This window comes from Macaca nemestrina, chromosome 6 (assembly GCF_043159975.1).
Source record: "Macaca nemestrina isolate mMacNem1 chromosome 6, mMacNem.hap1, whole genome shotgun sequence".
Classification (NCBI taxonomy): Eukaryota; Metazoa; Chordata; class Mammalia; order Primates; family Cercopithecidae; genus Macaca; species Macaca nemestrina.
The window spans coordinates 105,819,216-105,837,647 of NC_092130.1; the positions used below are offsets into that span (position 1 = coordinate 105,819,216).

Sequence of the window (18,432 nt, forward strand, 5' to 3'; positions counted from 1 at the left end):
ATTAAAATATTAACAATGAATGCGTAAAGATTTCACTGACAAATAAAAACTAGGGAGCGTATTCAGTGACCACAACTTTCTAAGCTTCTGCTTTTCCACATGCTCTTCTTTGGTTTCATCACTTCAGAAAACTCTTTGAACATTAATTGTTTGAATAGCAGCTATATTAGTCAGAAGCTGTAATGCTACACCTGGGAATTTATCTACATGATAGATACTGCTGAATAAAATCCAACAAGAACGATTTTGTTAAAAAAAAAAAACAAACTTTGTTAAGGCGGTCTATTGTTCATACTAACAGAAATAAAACATTTCTCATGAATAAAGTCCAAAGCCAAGATAATTCTTAGAAAGATGAAGCATCCCTGCTGGGCATGGTGGCTCACACCTGAATCCCAGCACTTCGGCAGGCCGAGGTTGGTGGACCATCTGAGGTCAGGAGCTCGAGACCAGCCTGGCCAACATGGTGAAACCCTGTCTCTACTAAAAACACAAAAAATTAGCTGGGCATGGTGGTGGGTGCCTGTAATCCCAGCTACTTGGGAGGCAGAGGCAGAAGAATTGCCTGAACCCAGGAGGCAGAGGTTGCAGTGAGCCGAGATCATACCACTTACTTCAGCCTGGGCAACAAGAGTGAAACTCTGTCTCGAAAGAAAGAAAGAAAGAAAAGAAGAAAGAAAGAAAGAAAGAAAAGAAGAAAGAAAGAAAGAAGGAAAAAAGGAAAGGAAAGGAAAGGAAAGGAAAGGAAAGAAGGAAGGAAAGAAGGAAGCAAGGAAGGAAGCAAGGAAGGAAGGAAGGAAAGAAGCATCCCAAAAATTCAAAGGAAGTTTCCAAGGAAATGCCACATCGTGGGACTGTAGCACATATGTCCAAAGGGGATAGAAAAGGAATAACAGCTGGGCACGGTGGCTCACGCCTGTAATCCCAGCACTTTGGGAGGCCGAGGGGAGCAGATCATGAGGTCAGGAGATCGAGACCATCCTGGCTAACACGGTGAAACCCCATCTCTACTAAAAATACAAAAAATCAGCCAGGCGTGGTAGCGGGGGCCTGTAGTCCCAGCTACTTGGGAGGCTGAGACAGGAGAATGGCGTGAACCCGGGAGGCGGAGCTTGCAGTGAGCCGAGATGGCGCCACTGTACTCCAGCCTGGGCAACAGAGCGAGACTCTGTCTCAAAAAAAAGAAAAGGAAAGAAAAGCAATACCATTCATACAATTCAATGTGTCCAGGGCAGGCTGGACTATGGGGAGATGGAGAGATGTACAGTCACACTGAAGAAAGACAGGGAGGCCATGTGGAACCCCAGGGGCCACAGAGACACAGGGAAGCATCAGGCTAAGGCCATGAGTTAACACCACAAAACAGAAAGGCACCAGACACTTAGGCTCTTGGTTAAGTAAGTTGGGCTTGCTCATTAAGGACCTTTTCTTGAGACTCATTCTTTATAATTTATTCATTTCACAAACACTTCCGTAGATTTCACAAACACTAATATAGTTCTTACCATATTAGTAACTCCTTTAATTCTAACAACTCTACGAGGAAGGGACTATTGTTAGTCCCATTTTACAGAAGAGGAAACGGGCACAGAGATATTAAGCAATTTGCCCAAGATCAGGATGTCTGAAAATGTTGATCTGGGATTCAAATACCTTTCAAGGAAATAAATAACACCTCTGAAAGATGTCACCCATTTTCCCTTAGAAAAATCCTTTAGAAATCCCCTAGGAATTTCTCTAGGAAGAGAAATTTGTCCTAGAAAAATCCTAGGAACCTGCCTGAGTGAAAAAGGAAAAACTAGCACCAGAATTGATAGTCCACTTGCCCATCACACCGCCAGGATACAATCTCTAAAATGATGACACATTTAAATGCGATAGACGAATATGAAATTGGTCACAGATGAACACAGGATTTTTTCCATTCTTAGCAAAGGCCCTTGGTACATCTGAATGTGTTTAAAAATGTCTGAGTAAAATCGTTAATGTTGCATACTGGTTAAACCAACTGGAAGCTGATTTGGGAAGCGCTTGCTTACCTACCACAGAGGCTAGCATCAAAAAGGCAGTAAATAAATAGTAAATCTGCTATTAAAAAAAAAAAAAAAAAGTAGTTCCCCAGCCTGACCAACACGGTGAAACCCCCTCTCTACTAAAGACACAAAAATTAGCTGGGCGTGGTGGTGCACGCCTGTAATCCCAGCTACTGGGGAGGCTAAGGCAGGAGAATTGCTTGAATCCGGGAGGTGGAGGTTGCAATGAGCCGAGATCGTGCCACTGCACTCCAGCCTAGGTGACAGAGCGAGAGTTCATCTCAAAATAAAATAAAATAAAATAAAATAAAATAAAAAGTGGTTTCAAATAAGGGTTAAGAATAACCTTGTACATCCCAATTCATTACTTTATCATATTCTTGAATTCTTTGCTTTATGTGAGAAAGTTTATTCTTTAGGTAATCACAGCGTTCTTTTTTTTCCAGAAATGTAGGATCCTGTAAAAGAAATATAAGCATTATTTTTGGCTCTTGGCTTCCTCAGTAAAAAAAAACAGAAACATACATTGTCACACAGGAAATGATCATACACAACAAAAGTCTCTATAGCAGATTCTGAACTCAGAGTAATAGTTAAGCTCTTTACACACTTTTTTTTTTTTTTTTGAGACGGAGTCTCGCTCTGTCGCCCAGGCTGGAGTGCAGTGGCCAGATCTCAGCTCACTGCAAGCTCCGCCTCCCGGGTTCACGCCATTCCCTGCCTCAGCCTCCCGAGTAGCTGGGACTACAGGCGCCCGCCACCTCGCCCGGCTAGTTTTTTTTGTATTTTTTAGTAGAGACGGGGTTTCACCGTGTTAGCCAGGATAGTCTCGATCTCCTGACCTCGTGATCCACCCGTCTCGGCCTCCCAAAGTGCTGGGATTACAGGCTTGAGCCACCGCGCCCGGCCCTACACACTTTTTAAATGTACTTTTTTTTAGAGCAGTTTTAGATTCACAGCAAAATCAAACAGAAGTACAAAGAGCTGAGGCACCTTTCATTTTACTATCTGATGTACATAAAAAAGTAAATAAAGCCAGGTACAGTGGCATGTGCCTGTAGTCCCAGCAACTCAGGAGGCTGAGGTGGAAGGATTGCTTGAGCCCAGGTGTCTGAGGCCAGCTTAGGCAATATGCCAAGACCCCATCTCTTTAAAAAAAAGTAATAAGTATAGAAAATATTAACAAATGGTCTCTACAGCCTTGACTGATTTTTTTTTTTCCTTTTGAGACAGGGTTTCACTTTGTTGCCCAGGCTAGAGTGGAGTGGCGTACTCTGTCTCCCAGCGCAACCTCTGCCTCCCAGGCTCAAGTGATCCTCCCATTTCAGCCTCCCAAGTAGGTGGGGCTACAGGCGTGTGCCACCATTACCGGCTAATGTTTGTATTTTTTTGTAGAGACAAGGTTTCGCCATGTTGCCCAGGCTGGTCTCAAACTCCTGGGCTCAGGCGTTCCACTCGCCTTGGCCTCCCAAAGTGCTGAGATTACAGTCCTGAGCCAGTGTCCAGCCACCTCTACTGATTTTGAGATTAAGTTAGAGCTGGAAAGATGTAAAATCAGTTCATCTTTTTGAAGGAACAGGTGGAGAATTCCTGATCAATGCTCATTTCCCTAGGTTGCTAAATCAGGACACAGCAAAATGTATTCAGAACAGACATGACAAGAAATGGCATCCAGCAGCCATTTTCCCTTAAAAGGAGCATCTCACGAAATACAAAAAGGAACTATTTTAGCTAACAGAATCTAGAGTCTGTCAATTATCACATATGTACCTGGATAAGAATACAGTTTGAAGAAGAAAACTGTTTTACTCACATTCTTTTTTTTCTTAAACTCTTCATGGATTCTTGAAATTCTCTCATGTTCCTAAAAATAATATATTGTATACTTAAGTTAAAACATTTGCATTTACTCAAATCATATATCAAAGCACACTGAGAATTAGAACAAAAAACAATTTTAACTAAGAAAATAATGAAAACAGTGACACACAAAAATTCATTTCACAGGCAAATATTTGAGGGCTTACTATCTGCTAGGCCCAAGCAATAAAAGAAAGGGCCCTGACCACATGCAACCAGACCCAAGCCCCAGGCCCTTAGGGAGGATACACAGCTTGCCCAGGGTCACACAGCTGGCAAGCTCAGTTTCCTTATTGGAAAAATGGAAATAAAACCATAATGACCTCAAAGGGTTGTAAGAAGGTTCACTTATTTGAAATGATCCTTATAAAGTGCTTGCCACATAATAACCACATTAGTTATGATTATGTACATCCTTTTTGGAAAGTTCATCCCCTTTGGAAAGTTCTTTTTCGAGTTATTAGGTGTTGGGGTTAAGCAGTTTGACAGTATGTAACTTTTGAAAATAGCTAATATAAGGCTCCTTGTAACTTTTTCCTAAGTTTTATAATAAATATGAACTTTGTTAAGGAATTGAACGGTCTATCCAAAGGAAACAGATTACTACAGCAATGCCCTCATTCATCCATGCACACCTATGCATAGGGATTGTCAGACAAAGCAAACCTAATAAATAAATATAATAACTTATAGGTTTTTTTTTTTTTTTTTTCCAAGACAGTCTCCCTCTGTCACCCAGGCTGGAGTGCAGTAGCATGATCTCAGCTCACTGCAACCTCCCACGTCTCTGGCTCAAGCAATTATTGAGCCTCAGCCTTCCAAGTAGCTGGAACTACAGGTGTGCGTCACCATGCCCAGCTAATTTTTGTATTTTTAGTAGAGATGGGGTTTTGCCATGTTTCCTAGGGTGGTCTCGAACTCCTGGCCTCAAGTTATCTGCCCACCTTGGCCTCCCAAAGTACTGGGATTACAGGTGTGAGCCACTGTGCCCAGCCAATAATTTATAGTTCTAAAAGCTTGTCCTACACCTGTAATCCCAGCACTTTGGGAGGCTGAGGTGGGTGGGTCACCTGAGTTCAGGAGTTCGAGACCAGCCTGGCCAACATGGCAAAACCCCCTCTCTACTAAAAATACAAAAATTAGCCAGGCATGGTGGCTCACACCTGTAATCTCAGCCACTCAGTAGGCCAAGACAGTAGAATCACTTGAACCCAGGAGGCGGAGGTTGCAGTGAGCCAAGATCACACCACTGCACTCCAGCCTGGGCAACAGAGTGAGACTCTGTCTCAAAAATAAATAAATAAAATAATAATAAGGCCGGGCGCGGTGGCTCAAGCCTGTAATCCCAGCACTTTGGGAGGCCGAGACGGGTGGATCACGAGGTCAGGAGATCGAGACCATCCTGGCTAACACAGTGAAACCCCGTCTCTACCAAAAACTACAAAAAAACTAGCCGGGCGAGGTGGCGGGCGCCTGTAGTCCCAGCTACTCGGGAGGCTGAGGCAGGAGAATGGCGTAAACCCGGGAGGCAGAGCTTGCAGTGAGCTGAGATCCGGCCACTGCACTCCAGCCTGGGCAACAGAGTGAGACTCCGTCTCAAAAAAAATAAATAAATAAAATAAAATAAAATAATAATAAAATAAAAGCTTGCCCTGAGAACCTTTTCCATCACTGATCCATATCCTTTTCCCAGTATATTTTCTTTCTTTCTTTTTTTTTTTTTTTGAGACAGGGTCTTGCTCTGTTGCCCAAGCTGGAGTGCAGTGGTGCAATAGCTTACTGTAACCAAAACTTCTTGGGTTCAAGTGATCCTCCTGTCTCAGCCTCCCAAGTAGCTGGGATTATACGGCACATCATCAGGCCTGGCTAATTTTTATTTTAATTAATTAATTTATTTATTTATTTATTTATTTATTTTTTATTTATTTTTGAGATGGAGTCTCATTCTGTCGCCCAGGCTGAAGTGTAGTGGTGCGATCTTGGCTCACTGCAACCTTCCCCTCCTGGGTTCAAGCGATTCTCCTGCCTCAGCCTCCCAAGTAGCTGGGATTACAGGTGCCCACCACTACACCCAGGTAATTTTTCGTATTTTTAGTAGAGATGGGGTTTTACCACGTTGGCCAGGCTCGTCTTGAACTCCTGACCTTGTGATTCACCCATCTCAGCCTCCCGAAGTGCTGGGATTACAGGTGTGAGCCACCATGCCCGGCTGCTAATTTTTATTTTTTTATGAGTAGACGTGGTCTTGCTATATTGCCCAAGCTCATCTTGAACTCCTGACTTCAAGCAATCATCCTGCCTTGACTCCCAAAGTGTGGGCATTACAGCCATGAGCCCCCTTGCCCGAACAATTTTAATTCTTCAATCTCTTTTACAGACTGAGATCATCAGTATGTTTGTGTTTTCAATGCTTGCCAGCAGTTTTGAAAATAAACCTGGTGATTTAATTGCAATCTGTAATAACAGATCCTGGACAAGGAATAAACTTACTGCTAGGGTTAGCACTGCTGTGCTGGAGATGCAGGCAGAGATGAGCTGTAACATCCATCTAGAGTCTGTCACTGAATTTAAGGAGTGGTGAGGACCAGAGGGATTGTTTGGGGCAATATTTCTATTTTATGGGCTCAGAAAAGTCATGTGACTACTTTTCAGGGGTGCACAACCATGTCTGTGAGAGAACCTGCCTCCAAACAGGCCCACTGGACTTTGAAATGCCTCACATGCTTCCATGGGGACATGGTGGGAAAATGAATGAGCCTGTGGACTCCTGCCCAGGACAAAGCTCAGCCTGTGGCCAAGGAGAAGCTAACTTTTGTAATACGGTTAATATTTCTACTTTAGATAAGGACTGGAGGATACACTGATAATAATAACCACGGGCCTGCCATTGGGTTACTTACAAGCCCTGTCTTGTTAAAAATCACAGGTAGCCGGGCGCGGTGGCTCAAGCCTGTAATCCCAGCACTTTGGGAGGCCGAGGCGGGTGGATCACGAGGTCAGGAGATCGAGACCATCCTGGCTAACATGGTGAAACCCCGTCTCTACTAAAAATACAAAAAACTAGCCGGGCGTGGTGGCGGGCGCCTGTAGTCTCAGCTACTTGGGAGGCTGAGGCGGGAGAATGGCGTGAACCCGGGAGGCGGAGCTTGCAGTGAGCCAAGATCACGCCACTGCACTCCAGCCTGGGAAACACAGCGAGACTCCGTCTCAAAAAAAAAAAAAAAAAAAAAAAATCACAGATAATGGCTGTTGTTGATACTGGGTGGAAACATCATGGGAAGACTTGGTCTCAGCCTGTACTGTTATCAGGACCCTCTTGATTTCCCAACTGCAGACCACGTGCTGCAGCCCTTGTCCATTTTAAAGCACACAAACCAGATACCACTGGGTGTTGGCTCAAAGATTACAGGTTAAGATTTTCTTTTTTTTTTTTTTTTGGTGAGACGGAGTCTCGCTCTGTCACCCAGGCTGGAGTGCGATGGCACAATCTCATCTCACTGCAACCTCTGCCTCCCAGGTTCAAGCCATTTTCCTGCCTCAGCCTCCCGAGTAGCTGGGATTATAGGCACCCTCCACCACGCCTGACTAATTTTTTGTATTTTTAGTAGGGACGGGGTTTCACTATGTTGGCCAGGCAGGTCTCGATCTCCTGACCTAATGATCCACCCGCCTCGGCCTCCCAAAGTGCTGGGATTATAGGCGTGAGCCACCGCACCCCGACTGTTTTTTTTTTTTTCTTTTGAGACACAGTTTCGCTCTTATTGCCCAGGCTGGAGTGCAATGGTGAGATCTTGGCGCGCTGCAACCTCTGCCTCCAGGTTCAAGTGATTCTCCCACCTCAGCCTCCCAAGTAGCTGGGATTACAGGAATGCGCCACCACACCTGGCTAATTTTGTATTTTTAGTTGAGACGGAATTTCTTTTTTTTTTTTTGAGATGAAGTCTTGCTCTGTCGCCCAGGTTAGAGTGCAGTGGCGCGATCTCGGATCACTGCAACCTACGACTCCCAGGTTCAAGCAATTCTCTTTTCTCTGCCTCCCGAGTAGCTGGAATTACAGGCACGTGCCACCATGCCCGGCTAATTTTTGTATTTTTAGTAGGGACGGGGTTTCACAATGTTGGCCAGGCTGGTCTAGAACTCCTGACCTCAGGTGATCCACCTGCCTTGGCCTCCCAAAGTGCTGGGATTACAGGCATGAGCCACTGCACCTGGCCGAGATGGGGCTTCTCTGTGTTGGTCACGCTGGTCTCAAACTCCCAACCTCAGGTGATCCACCTGCCTCAGCCTCCCAAAGTGCTAGGATTACAGGTGTGAGCCACCACGCCCGGACTTGCAGGTCAGGATTTTCTGCATTATTTCTCCCAATAAGCCTGCTCCTCCCAACCTGTGCTGATCCAGATTCCTGGGGCCTCATGGCTTCCTGCACTCCTTTGACGGCCTCTAACCTAGGTCACCCATCTTAGACCCGTGGGCCTTGCTTATTTTCCAAATGGTACTGACATTCAACCTCAATATTTGCTGAATTTCTCTTGCTTCCTGTACTGGTGTCTCTTAGCCAACACCATTCCATTGCTCCAGGGTTAGGAAAACGTCACTGCAATACACATTTGGCTTAGTTAACTCATAATGATAAGTGATTTAAATGTACACTTAACAGAGTCTGTGGTCGAAACAAAGATACCCAACTTCTCAGGTAAAAAAATTATATATATATGGGTGTGTGTGTGTGTGTGTGTGTTTGTGTGTGTGTGTTCCCATACATAAATTTGACATTTAGTTTTTTTGGTTTTGTTTTGTTTTGTTTTGGTTCTGTCGCCCAGGCTGGAGTGCAGTGGCACGATCTCAGCTCACTGCAACCTCCGCCTCCTGGGTTCACGTGACTCTCCTGCCTCAGCCTCCCGAGTAGCTGGCACTACAGCCATGTGCTACCACAGCCAGACCAACATTTAGTTTTTACAAAGTTTTTAAAATTTAATTATACATGTAATAGATTAATACAGCCTCTTTTAAAAAGAGAATAGTACACAAATATATTCCCACCAGCATTATTCATAACAGCCAATGAGTGGAAATGTCTATCTCTTGATAAATAGATAAACAAAATGTGGTATATCCATATAGCAGAATATTATTCCACCACAAAAAGGAATAAGTATTGACTTATGCTAAAATATGGATGAACCTTGAAAACATTATGCAAAATGAAGAAGCCAAACACAAAGGATTTATATGAAATGTTCAAACTAGGCAAATCCATTCAGACAGAAAGTAGATTACTGGTTGTCAATGGCTGGACAGAGCTGAGAATGGGAAATAACTGCTAATTATTAGCAGTTATGTAATGGGTAACAGTTTCTTTTTTTTTCTTTTCTTTTCTTTTTTTTTTTGAGACAGGATCTCGCTCTGGTGCCCAGGCTGGACAACCTCTACCTCCTGGGTTCAAGTGATTCTCCTGCCTCAGTCTCGCAAGTAGCTGAGATTACTCAGCCCGCCAATGCGCCCAACTAATTTCTGTATTTTTAGTAGAGACAGCGTTTCACCATGTTGGCCAGGCTGGTCTCAAATTCCTGACCTCAAGTGATCTGCCTGCCTCAGCATCCCAAAGTGCTGGGATTACAGGCATGAGCCACTGCCCCCCGCCAATACAGGATTTCTTTTTGGAATGATTAAACTGTTCTGGAATTTGAGTGGTGCTGATTGCACCACTCTGTAACTATACTAAAATTCACCGAATTGTATACTTTAAAAGGGTAGATTTATTATATGTGAATGAGATCTCAATTAAAAAGAGTACATCTGGGCCAGATGCAGGGGCTCACGCCTGTAATACCAACACTTTGGGAGGCTGAGGTGGGCGGATCATCTGAGGTCAGGAGTTCAAGACCAGCCTGGCCAAAATGGGGAAACGCTGCCTCTACTAAAAATACAAACATTAGCTGGGCATGCATCTATAGTCCCATTTACTTGGGAAGCTGAGGTAGGAGAATCACGTAACCTGGGAGGGAAAGGTGACAGTGAGCTGAGATTGCGCCACTGCACTCCAGTCTGGGTGACAGAGCAACAGAGCAAGACTCCGTCTCAAAAAAAAAAAAAAAAAAAAAAAAAAAGAGTACATCTGATTTAAAAATGGCACAGGTGGCCAGGTGCGGTGGCTCACCCCTGTAATCCTAGCACTTTGGGAGGCTGAGGCGGGCAGATCATAAGGTCAGGAGTTCGAGACCAGCCTGACCAACATGGTGAAACCCCATCTCTACTAAAAATACAAAATTAGCTGGGCATGGTGGCACATGCCTGTAATCCCAGCTACTTGGGAGGCTGAGGTGGGAGAATAGCTTGAACCTGGGAGGTGGAGGTTGCAGTGAACTGAGATCATGCCATGGCATTCCAGCCTGGGCAACAAGAGCAAAATTCCATCTCAAAAAATAAATAAATAAATAAAAATTTAAAAATGGCACAGGTTATAAGGCATTCCTATTTCAATACTCCTATTTCAAAATGTGAAAAATGTGGGGGGTGAGGAAGAGCAGTACAAAAAAGCTTAAGTCCCCTCTAACCACCATTTCTACTCCTGGTTTTCCTCTATGTCATAATCACAGCTACCAGTCTGATGTGTGTGCCCAGCAGCTCACATTTGTAGCATATCTCATATCTGCTCTTTTTTTTGTTTTGTGTTTTGTTTTTGAGACATGGTCTCACTCTGTCCACCAGGCTGGAGTGTAGTGGCAAAATCACAGCTCACTGCAACCTCGACCTCCTGGGTTCAGGCAATCCTCGCACCTCAGCCTCCTGAGTAGCTGGGTCTACAGGTGCATGCCATCACGCCTGGCTAATTTTTATATTTTTTGTAGAGATGGGGTTTCACCATGTTGTCCAGGGTCTTGCATGCCTGGGTTCAAGCAATCTGCCCGCCTTGGCCTCTCAAAGTGTTGGGATTACAGGCATAAGCCACTGTGCCTGGCCATTTCTGCTCTCCACTCTTACTCAGTGGGTGCTCTGCCTTTGCGCCTGGAGTGCTAACTGCTGGGCTCTGGCTTAGCAGGGGAATGCAATGCCCCCGGTGGCTTCCCTACACTCACTTTCTGAATAAACCTTTGTGAATTATCCTAGTTTGAATGTGCCATCTGTCTCCTTTGGGACCCTGCCTGACTTGGTATGTATCTTAGGCAAATTTATATTTTACTTAAGAAAATAAAATATGGGTAAGCACAGAGTGAAAAACAAAAAGAAAAAATACTGTTTAATAATTAAAGACAAAAGATATTAAGTTACATAATTTGAATTGTCATCTTGACTAGACACCTTGAGGATCTCAAATGCTTTCCTAGACACAGAAAGCACATGTAAATGGTTATAAATTTTTTTAAAAGCCAAATTTTGGGGGCCAGGCGCGGTAGCTCACGCCTGTAATCCCAGCACTTTGGGAGGCCGAGGCGGATGGATCCCGAGATCAGGAGATCGAGACCATCCTAGCTAACATGGTGAAACCCCGTCTCTACTAAAAATATAAAAAAATTAGCTGGACACGGTGGCGGGCACCTGTAGTCCCAGCTACTCGGGAGGCTGAGGCAAGAGAATGGCATGAACCCAGGAGGTGGAGCTTGCAGTGAGCTGAGATCACGCCACTGCACTCCAGCCTGGGTAATAGAGTAAGACTCCATCTCAAAAAAAAAAAAAAACCCAGATTTCATGCTGAATGCAGTGGCTCATGCCTGTAATCGCAGCACTCTGGGAGGCCAACGTGGGTGGATTACTTGAGGCCAGGAGTTGAGACCATCCTGGCCAACATGGCGAAACCACATCTCCACTAAAAATACAAAAAAATTAGCTGGGTGTGGCGGCACATGCCTGTAATCCCAACTACTCGGGAGGCTGAGGCAAGAGAATCACTTGAACCCAGGAGGTGGAGGTTGCAGCAAGCCAAGATTGTGCCACTGCACTCCAGCCTGGCAACAGAACAAGACTCTGTCTCACAGAAAAAAAAAAAAAAAGCCAGGTTGTATTCATCCTCTAGATTTCAGTGCTCCTCCTAGGCAGCTGCACACACTAACCTGTCTGCTTTCCGAATGATGGGGCAATCTGCTCATCACTGCATCCAGCTCATCGAACTTCCTCAGGACGGCCTGAACTTCTGCAGACAGCTCTTTGTACTCTGAAAACTGGTCTTGGAACACAGCTTTATAGCGTTCTCGCTCATCATCTGTCTGAATCACAGGGTATTTTCTGGGGGAAAAACATAAACCAAAGATATAATCGTTTCACTAAAAGAAGCTGAATGGGAAATCGGCTTAGCTTATTCCTTACTGATCATATTGTACCTTCAATTCAATACATTACCTCTCAGGTAACAACTATTTACATACATGATTTCAAGCACAGAGTATTAACTTGGAGACAAACTGGAAAATGAAAGGACCAAATGGGGCCCCTCAACTTCTACCTTGAGGAAGAATTCAGACTGATACTCACGCCACATAGTCGGGCATCACGATAGGCTTAGGAATGTGGCCTGGGGGGATGTGTCCACTCAGTAGTTCAGGTTTCATTTTTGCTGTTCTCAATTCCTTGAAATTAACTTCTGAGTCTCTTTGTCTGTCACCACTGGTGGCCATTTCACACTGCAGTTAGGGAGAAAAAGAGGATTTATTAATAAATATAGGTAGAAAAAAAATCCTCTGAATTTATTATTAGAAAATGGGGAGGAAGATCAGGTGAGCTGTCTCAAACCTATAATCCCAGCACTTCCAGAGGCCAAAGCGGGAGGATCACATGAGGCCAGGAGTTCAAGACCAGCCTGGCCATCGTGGCAAGACTCTGTCTCTATAAAAAGTTTAAGGCCAGGCACAGTGGCTCACGCCTGTAATCCCAGCACTTTGGGAAACCGAGGTGGGCGGAACACTTGAGGTCAGGAGTTCGAAACCAGCCTGGCCAACATGGTGAAACCCCATCTCTACTAAAAATACAAAAATTAGCTGGGTGTGGTGGTGGGTACCTGTAATCCCAACTCCTTGGGAGGTTGAGGCAGGAGAATTGCTTGGGCCTTGGAGGCGGAGGTTGCAGTGAGCCAAGATTGTAGCACTGCACTCCAGCTTGGACAACAGACTGAGACTCTGTCCAAAAAAAAAAAAAATCTGGCAGGTGCAGTGGTGTGTGCCTGTAGTCCGCTAGTAGCTACTTGGAAGGGTTGGAGGCTGAGGTGGGAGGATTGCTTGAGTCCAGGAGGTAGAGGTTACAGGGAGCTGTGATTGCAGTACTGCACTCCAGCCTGGGTGACAGAGTGAGACTCTGGCTCAAAAAAAAAAAAAAAAAAAAAGAAGAAGAAGAAGAAGAAAATGGGGAGCAAGACAGGAGGAAGAAAAGTGGAAATAAGAGTTAACATTTCACATCACAATTACATGTTTTATAGTCACAAAGTTGTTCTGAACGTTTCTATAATAGCTAAGGGAAGCACATTTGGGATATGGTAATACATAGTAGGTAAAACACACTCCAGCCCCAATCATGTACATGTCAAAGGTAGATGATGCAATGCCAGACACGCAGTCTTAAGAACTTACCTATTTGGAATTCACACCCCAACTAACCATAAAAAAATAAAAAATGTAATTCAAAAAAATTCAAGGATAAAAATGGAACAAGGCTACTTAAATAGAAAGAGAAAGTAATGATACTGGCAATTTGGGATGATTTAATTGTGAGTAACCACTGAGTGGATTAGAAAAGGAAATGAGTTGGCCAGGTGCGGTGGCTCACGCCCGGAATCCCAGCACTTTGGCAGGCTGAGGCCAGCAGATCATGAGGTCAGGTGTTCGAGACCAACCCGGCCAGTATGGTGAAACCCCATCTCTACTAAAAATACAAAAATTAGCCAGGCGTGGTGGTGCCTGCCTATAATCCCAACTACTTGGGAGGCTGAGGCAGGAGAATCGCCTGAATCTGGGAGGCAGAGGTTGCAGTGAGCCGAGATTGTGCCACTGCATTCCAGTCTGGGCGACAGAGCGAGACTCCCTCTCAAAAAAAAAAACCAAAAACCGAAAACCAAAAAAACAGAAAAGGAAACGAGTTACATTGTTTTCATTATATGAAGAGGGAAGCAAACAAATTTACTATCAGAAAGAAACGCTTCCTGATGTTCAGTATTTTTATAGTATTTTCATTTTTTAGTATCTTTCTTTTCTTTTCTTTCTTTTTTTTTTTTGAGATGGAGTCTCGCTCTGTTGCTCAGGCTGGAGTACAGTGGCATGATCTCAGCTCACTGCAGCCGCCGCCTCCCGGTTCAAGCAATTCTTGTGCCTCAGTCTCCCAGGTAGCTATGGTTACATACAGGTGTGTGCCACCATGCCTGGCTAATTTTTGTATACATATTTTTTTCTTTGAGATGGAGTCTCGCTCTGTTGCCCAGGCTGGAGTGCAGTGGCGCAATCTCGGCTCACTGCAAGCTCCGCCTCCTGGGTTCACGTCATTCTCCCGCCTCAGCCTCCCGAGTAGCTGGGACTATAGGCTCCCGCCACCACGCCTGGCTAATTTTTTGTATTTTTAGTAGAGATGGGGTTTCACCGTGTTAGCCAGGATGGTCTCAATCTCCTGACCTTGGGATCCGCCCGTCTCAGCCTCCCAAAGCGCTGGGATTACAGGTGTGAGTCACCGTGCCCAGCAATTTTTGTACTTTTAGTAGAAACAGGGTTTTGCCATGTTGGCCAGGCTGGTCTCAAACTCCTGACCTCAGGTGATCCGCCCACCTTGGCCTCCCAAAGTGCTGGGATTACAAGCGTGAGTCACTGCGCCAAGTCACGCTGGTTTCTTAACAGCAGAGCTCTTAGAGGCCCTTTTAGTAAAAATTGTGTGTTCAAAAGAGAGAAAGAGAACACAAGGTGAAATGGCCTAGAGAGGAAGTCTCAGACAGAAAGGAGATAGGATTGGAAGATCCAGTGGATTCTACTCTAGAAAGGGCAAAAATGGATGCTCAGCTTTGGGGTTGAGAAAAAACTTTCAGGGACTCCATTGGACAGTGCCTAGAACACCAACCAAGTTGATGACATTGGTGGATGCCAGAAGAGGTGTTTCCATTTTATCCATAAAGAAGTGCCAGGCCCAGTGGCTCACACCTGTAATCCCAGCACTTTGGGAGGCCGAGGTGGGCAGATCACGAGGTCAGGAGATCAAGACCACCCTGGCTAACACAGTGAAACCCTCTCTCTACTAAAAATAGAAAAAATTAGCTGGGCGTGGTGGCGGGTGTCTGTAGTCCCAGCTATTTGGGAGGCTGAGGCAGGAGAACGGCATGAACCCATTAGGCAGAACTTGCAGTAAGCCGAGATCGCTCCACTGCACTCCAGCCTGGGCAACAAAGCGCGACTCTGTCTTACAAAAAAAAAAGAAAGAAAGAAAATAAGTGAGGTTGAGGCCAGGTGCAGTGGCTTACATGTATAAGTCTAACATTTTGGGAGGCTGAGGTGGGAGGATCACTTGAGGTTAGGAGTTCAAGGCTGCAGGGTGCTGTGATTGGTCCACTGCACTCCAGCCTGGGCATCAGAGCAAGACCCTGTCTCTTAAAAAAAAAATCAAAAACAGAAGTGAGGTTCAGAGAGGTCAAGTCGATTCTCCAAGGTCACGTAACTATTAAGTAGAAAAGCCACAATTAAAACCCAGAACTGAGCCGGGTGAGGTGGCTCATGCCTGTAATCCCAGCAGTTTGGGAGGCCGAGGCGGGTAGATCATTTAATGTCAGGCATTCAAGACCAGCCTGGCCAACATGGTGAAACCCTGTCTGTACTAAAAATACAAAAATTAGCCAGGCGTGGTGGTGGGCGCCTGTAATCCCAGCTACTCAGGAGGCTGAGGCAGGAGAATCGCTTTAACCTGGGAGGCGGAGGTGGCAAGGAGCTGAGATCACGCCACTGCACTCCAGCCTGGGTGACAGAGCGAGACTCCGTCTCAAAAATAAATAAATAAATAAATAAATAAATAAATAAATAAAACCCAGAACTAGACCAGGTGCAGTGGCTCATTCCTGTAATCCTAGCACTTTGGGAGGCCAAGGCAGGAGGATTGCTTGAACCCAGATGTTTGAGACCAGCCTGGGCAACATAGGGAGATCCTGTCTCTACAAAAAAAAAAAAAAATATATATATATATATATATGTGTGTGTATATATATAGTTTTTTCTTGAGACACAGTCTCGTTCTGTTGCCCAGGCTGGAGTGCAGTGGCACGATCTCGGCTCACTGCAACCTCCGCCTCCGGGTTTAAGCAATTCTCCTGCCTCAGCCTCCCGAATAGCTGGGACTACAGGTGTACACCACCATGTCTGGCTAGTTTTTTGTATTTTAGTAGAAATGGGGTTTCACCATGTTTCCCAGTCTGGTCTCGAACTTCTGAGCTCAGGTAATCCACCCACCTCAGCCTCCCAAAGTATGGGATTACACACATGAGCCATCATGCCTGGCCAAAAAATAAAAAATTAACTGGGCATGGTGGCATGCACCTGTGGTGCAGGCTACCTGGGAGTCTGAGGTGGGAGGATCACTTAAACCCAGGAGGTCAAGGCTGCAGTGAAGCCTGGGTGACAGAGTGAGACCCTGTCTCAAAAAAACAAACAAACAAAAAACAAAAAACCCAGAACTATTTGGTTCATTGATACTTTTTTTTTTTTTTTTTTTGAGACAGTCTCGCTCTGCCACCCAGGCTGGAGTGCAGTGGTGAGATCATAGCTCACTGCAGCCTCGAACTCCTGGGCTCAACCTATGCTCCCTCCTTGGCTTCCCAAAGTGCTAAGGTTACAGGTGTGAGCCACGGTGCCTGGCCTGGTTCATTGATACTTTAAATGAATAACATAAAGAAACTTGTTTACTTAAATGTATATTGTTCATATCCTAAAGTTGCCTGAAGTTTTCTAGTAGCACACTAGAAACGAGCTTGTGATGGACAGGGCAAGCAATGCCATACTGCTACTGGAAAGTAAGATCGTGCTTGGGAACACGATTCCTCTTTGGAGCAGTAACCTCCCTCCCCTCTACTGACCCCTTAAGCCTTCGAGAAATGCTTGCTGAACTAAACTGAGAGAGGCTTGGGAGGGCCCCTACTTCACTGCAAATAAAAAACAAAACAGGATTTTAAAACCTTAATCTTCATCTTGCCAGGAAGCTTTAAAAATCTTTTGTTTCCTGATTTCCTTACCCTGAAACTGGCTTTGGTTTAACATTAGCTCATTCTAAAAACCACTAGCACTTAACTCACTATTTAAATAGCACACCCTTTAGATTAGATTAGGTGTGGAGGCTGCTAACCAGCCCTAGGGGAAGGTTATGAAAAGGAAAAGTTCTCCAACCATGGCTCCAGGTGGGACAGAAGCCAGATCACCTAGACGCAGAAAGCGTGCCTCGCCACTCGGTCCCCAAATCTGCAAAAACATGAGTGACAAGCAGAGTACCCTGAGGAAATGAAATTAAGCCAGGATATTTTTAGGGAACACATTTTGAAGTATTTATTCTGCTGTATTTCTTGCTGATTACGATGCCATTTCTTCATCCTAATGAATTCCTATATATTTAGTCTTGAAAATGAATAATGGCATTAAACATTAGGGGGAGCTTTTTTGGCTTGAATAAATGAATTTCTAGTTCTCTTTAACTTCTGTTTTCTTTTTTTTGACCCCCATATGGACACATGGTTTAACTCCTAAATGTTTAACAATCCAGATCTCATGGCACTGAGGAAGCTGCTATGAGCTTGTTGATCCTCTGGATCTCAGCAGCAGCCCCAGCATCAATCTCAGATCTCCTGGTCAAAGTTGCTTTGGGCAGAGGGTCCATCATTAATTTGTTTTCTACGTAACGTTTTTTCAAGGAAGAACTAATCATTTTTCTTACTTGCCCATCCCTAATTCTAAGACTTACCTTTTAATATAGAAAGAGACCCTGAAGAAATCAGAATATTTCCATGTAGACATTTCATCTGCTTTAAATTTATTTTAATTAATTAATTAATTTTTGAGACAGAGTCTTGTGCTATTGCCCAGGCTGGAGTGCAGCGGTAACGATCTCGATCTTGGATCACTGCAACCTCCACCTCCTGGGTTCAAGTCATTCTCCTGCCTCAGTCTCCCAAATGGCTGGGATCACAGGCTTGCGCAACCACACCCGGCTATTTTTTTGCATTTTTAGTAGATATGGGATTTCGCCATGTTGCGAAATGGTTTAAGCCATTCTCCTGCCTCAGCCTCCTGAGTAGCTGGGATTACAGGTATGCACCACCATGCCTGGCTAACTTTTGTATTTTTAGTAGAGATGGGGTTTCACCATGTTGGCCAGGCTGGTCCCAAACTCCTGGCCTCAAGAGATCCACCTCCTTTGGCTTCCCAAAGTGCTGGGATTATAGGCGTGAGCCACCGCACCCGTTCTCTATTGGGAAGAAATCTAAAACCACATGAGACAAAGAATTAAATCCTCATTAGGCTTTTGTGGGAAGGCTGCATTAGGCTCCAGAATGGGAAAGTCCACACTTAGACAGTACTCTTGATGACAGACATGTCAAAGGAAAGGG

At 44.8% G+C, this 18,432-nt stretch overlaps 1 protein-coding gene across 3 annotated transcripts in view; it reads right to left on the bottom strand.

Moving 5' to 3' along the window:
* Nucleotides 1–253: 253 nt before the first annotated feature.
* The window catches only part of LOC105475188 (MARVEL domain containing 2), a 31,792-nt gene continuing 13,613 nt past the window's right edge, over nucleotides 254–18,432 (bottom strand). For all 3 annotated transcript variants that reach the window (XM_011730240.2, XM_011730241.3, XM_011730238.2), the window contains exons 4-7: nucleotides 12,360–12,508; nucleotides 11,942–12,113; nucleotides 3,847–3,897; nucleotides 254–2,491 (exon numbers count right to left, since the gene is read on the bottom strand). In XM_011730240.2, the coding sequence (XP_011728542.1) occupies nucleotides 2,369–2,491; nucleotides 3,847–3,897; nucleotides 11,942–12,113; nucleotides 12,360–12,508 (495 nt within the window). In that variant the 3' untranslated portion in view covers nucleotides 254–2,368. The remainder of the gene's footprint in view (nucleotides 2,492–3,846; nucleotides 3,898–11,941; nucleotides 12,114–12,359; nucleotides 12,509–18,432) is intronic.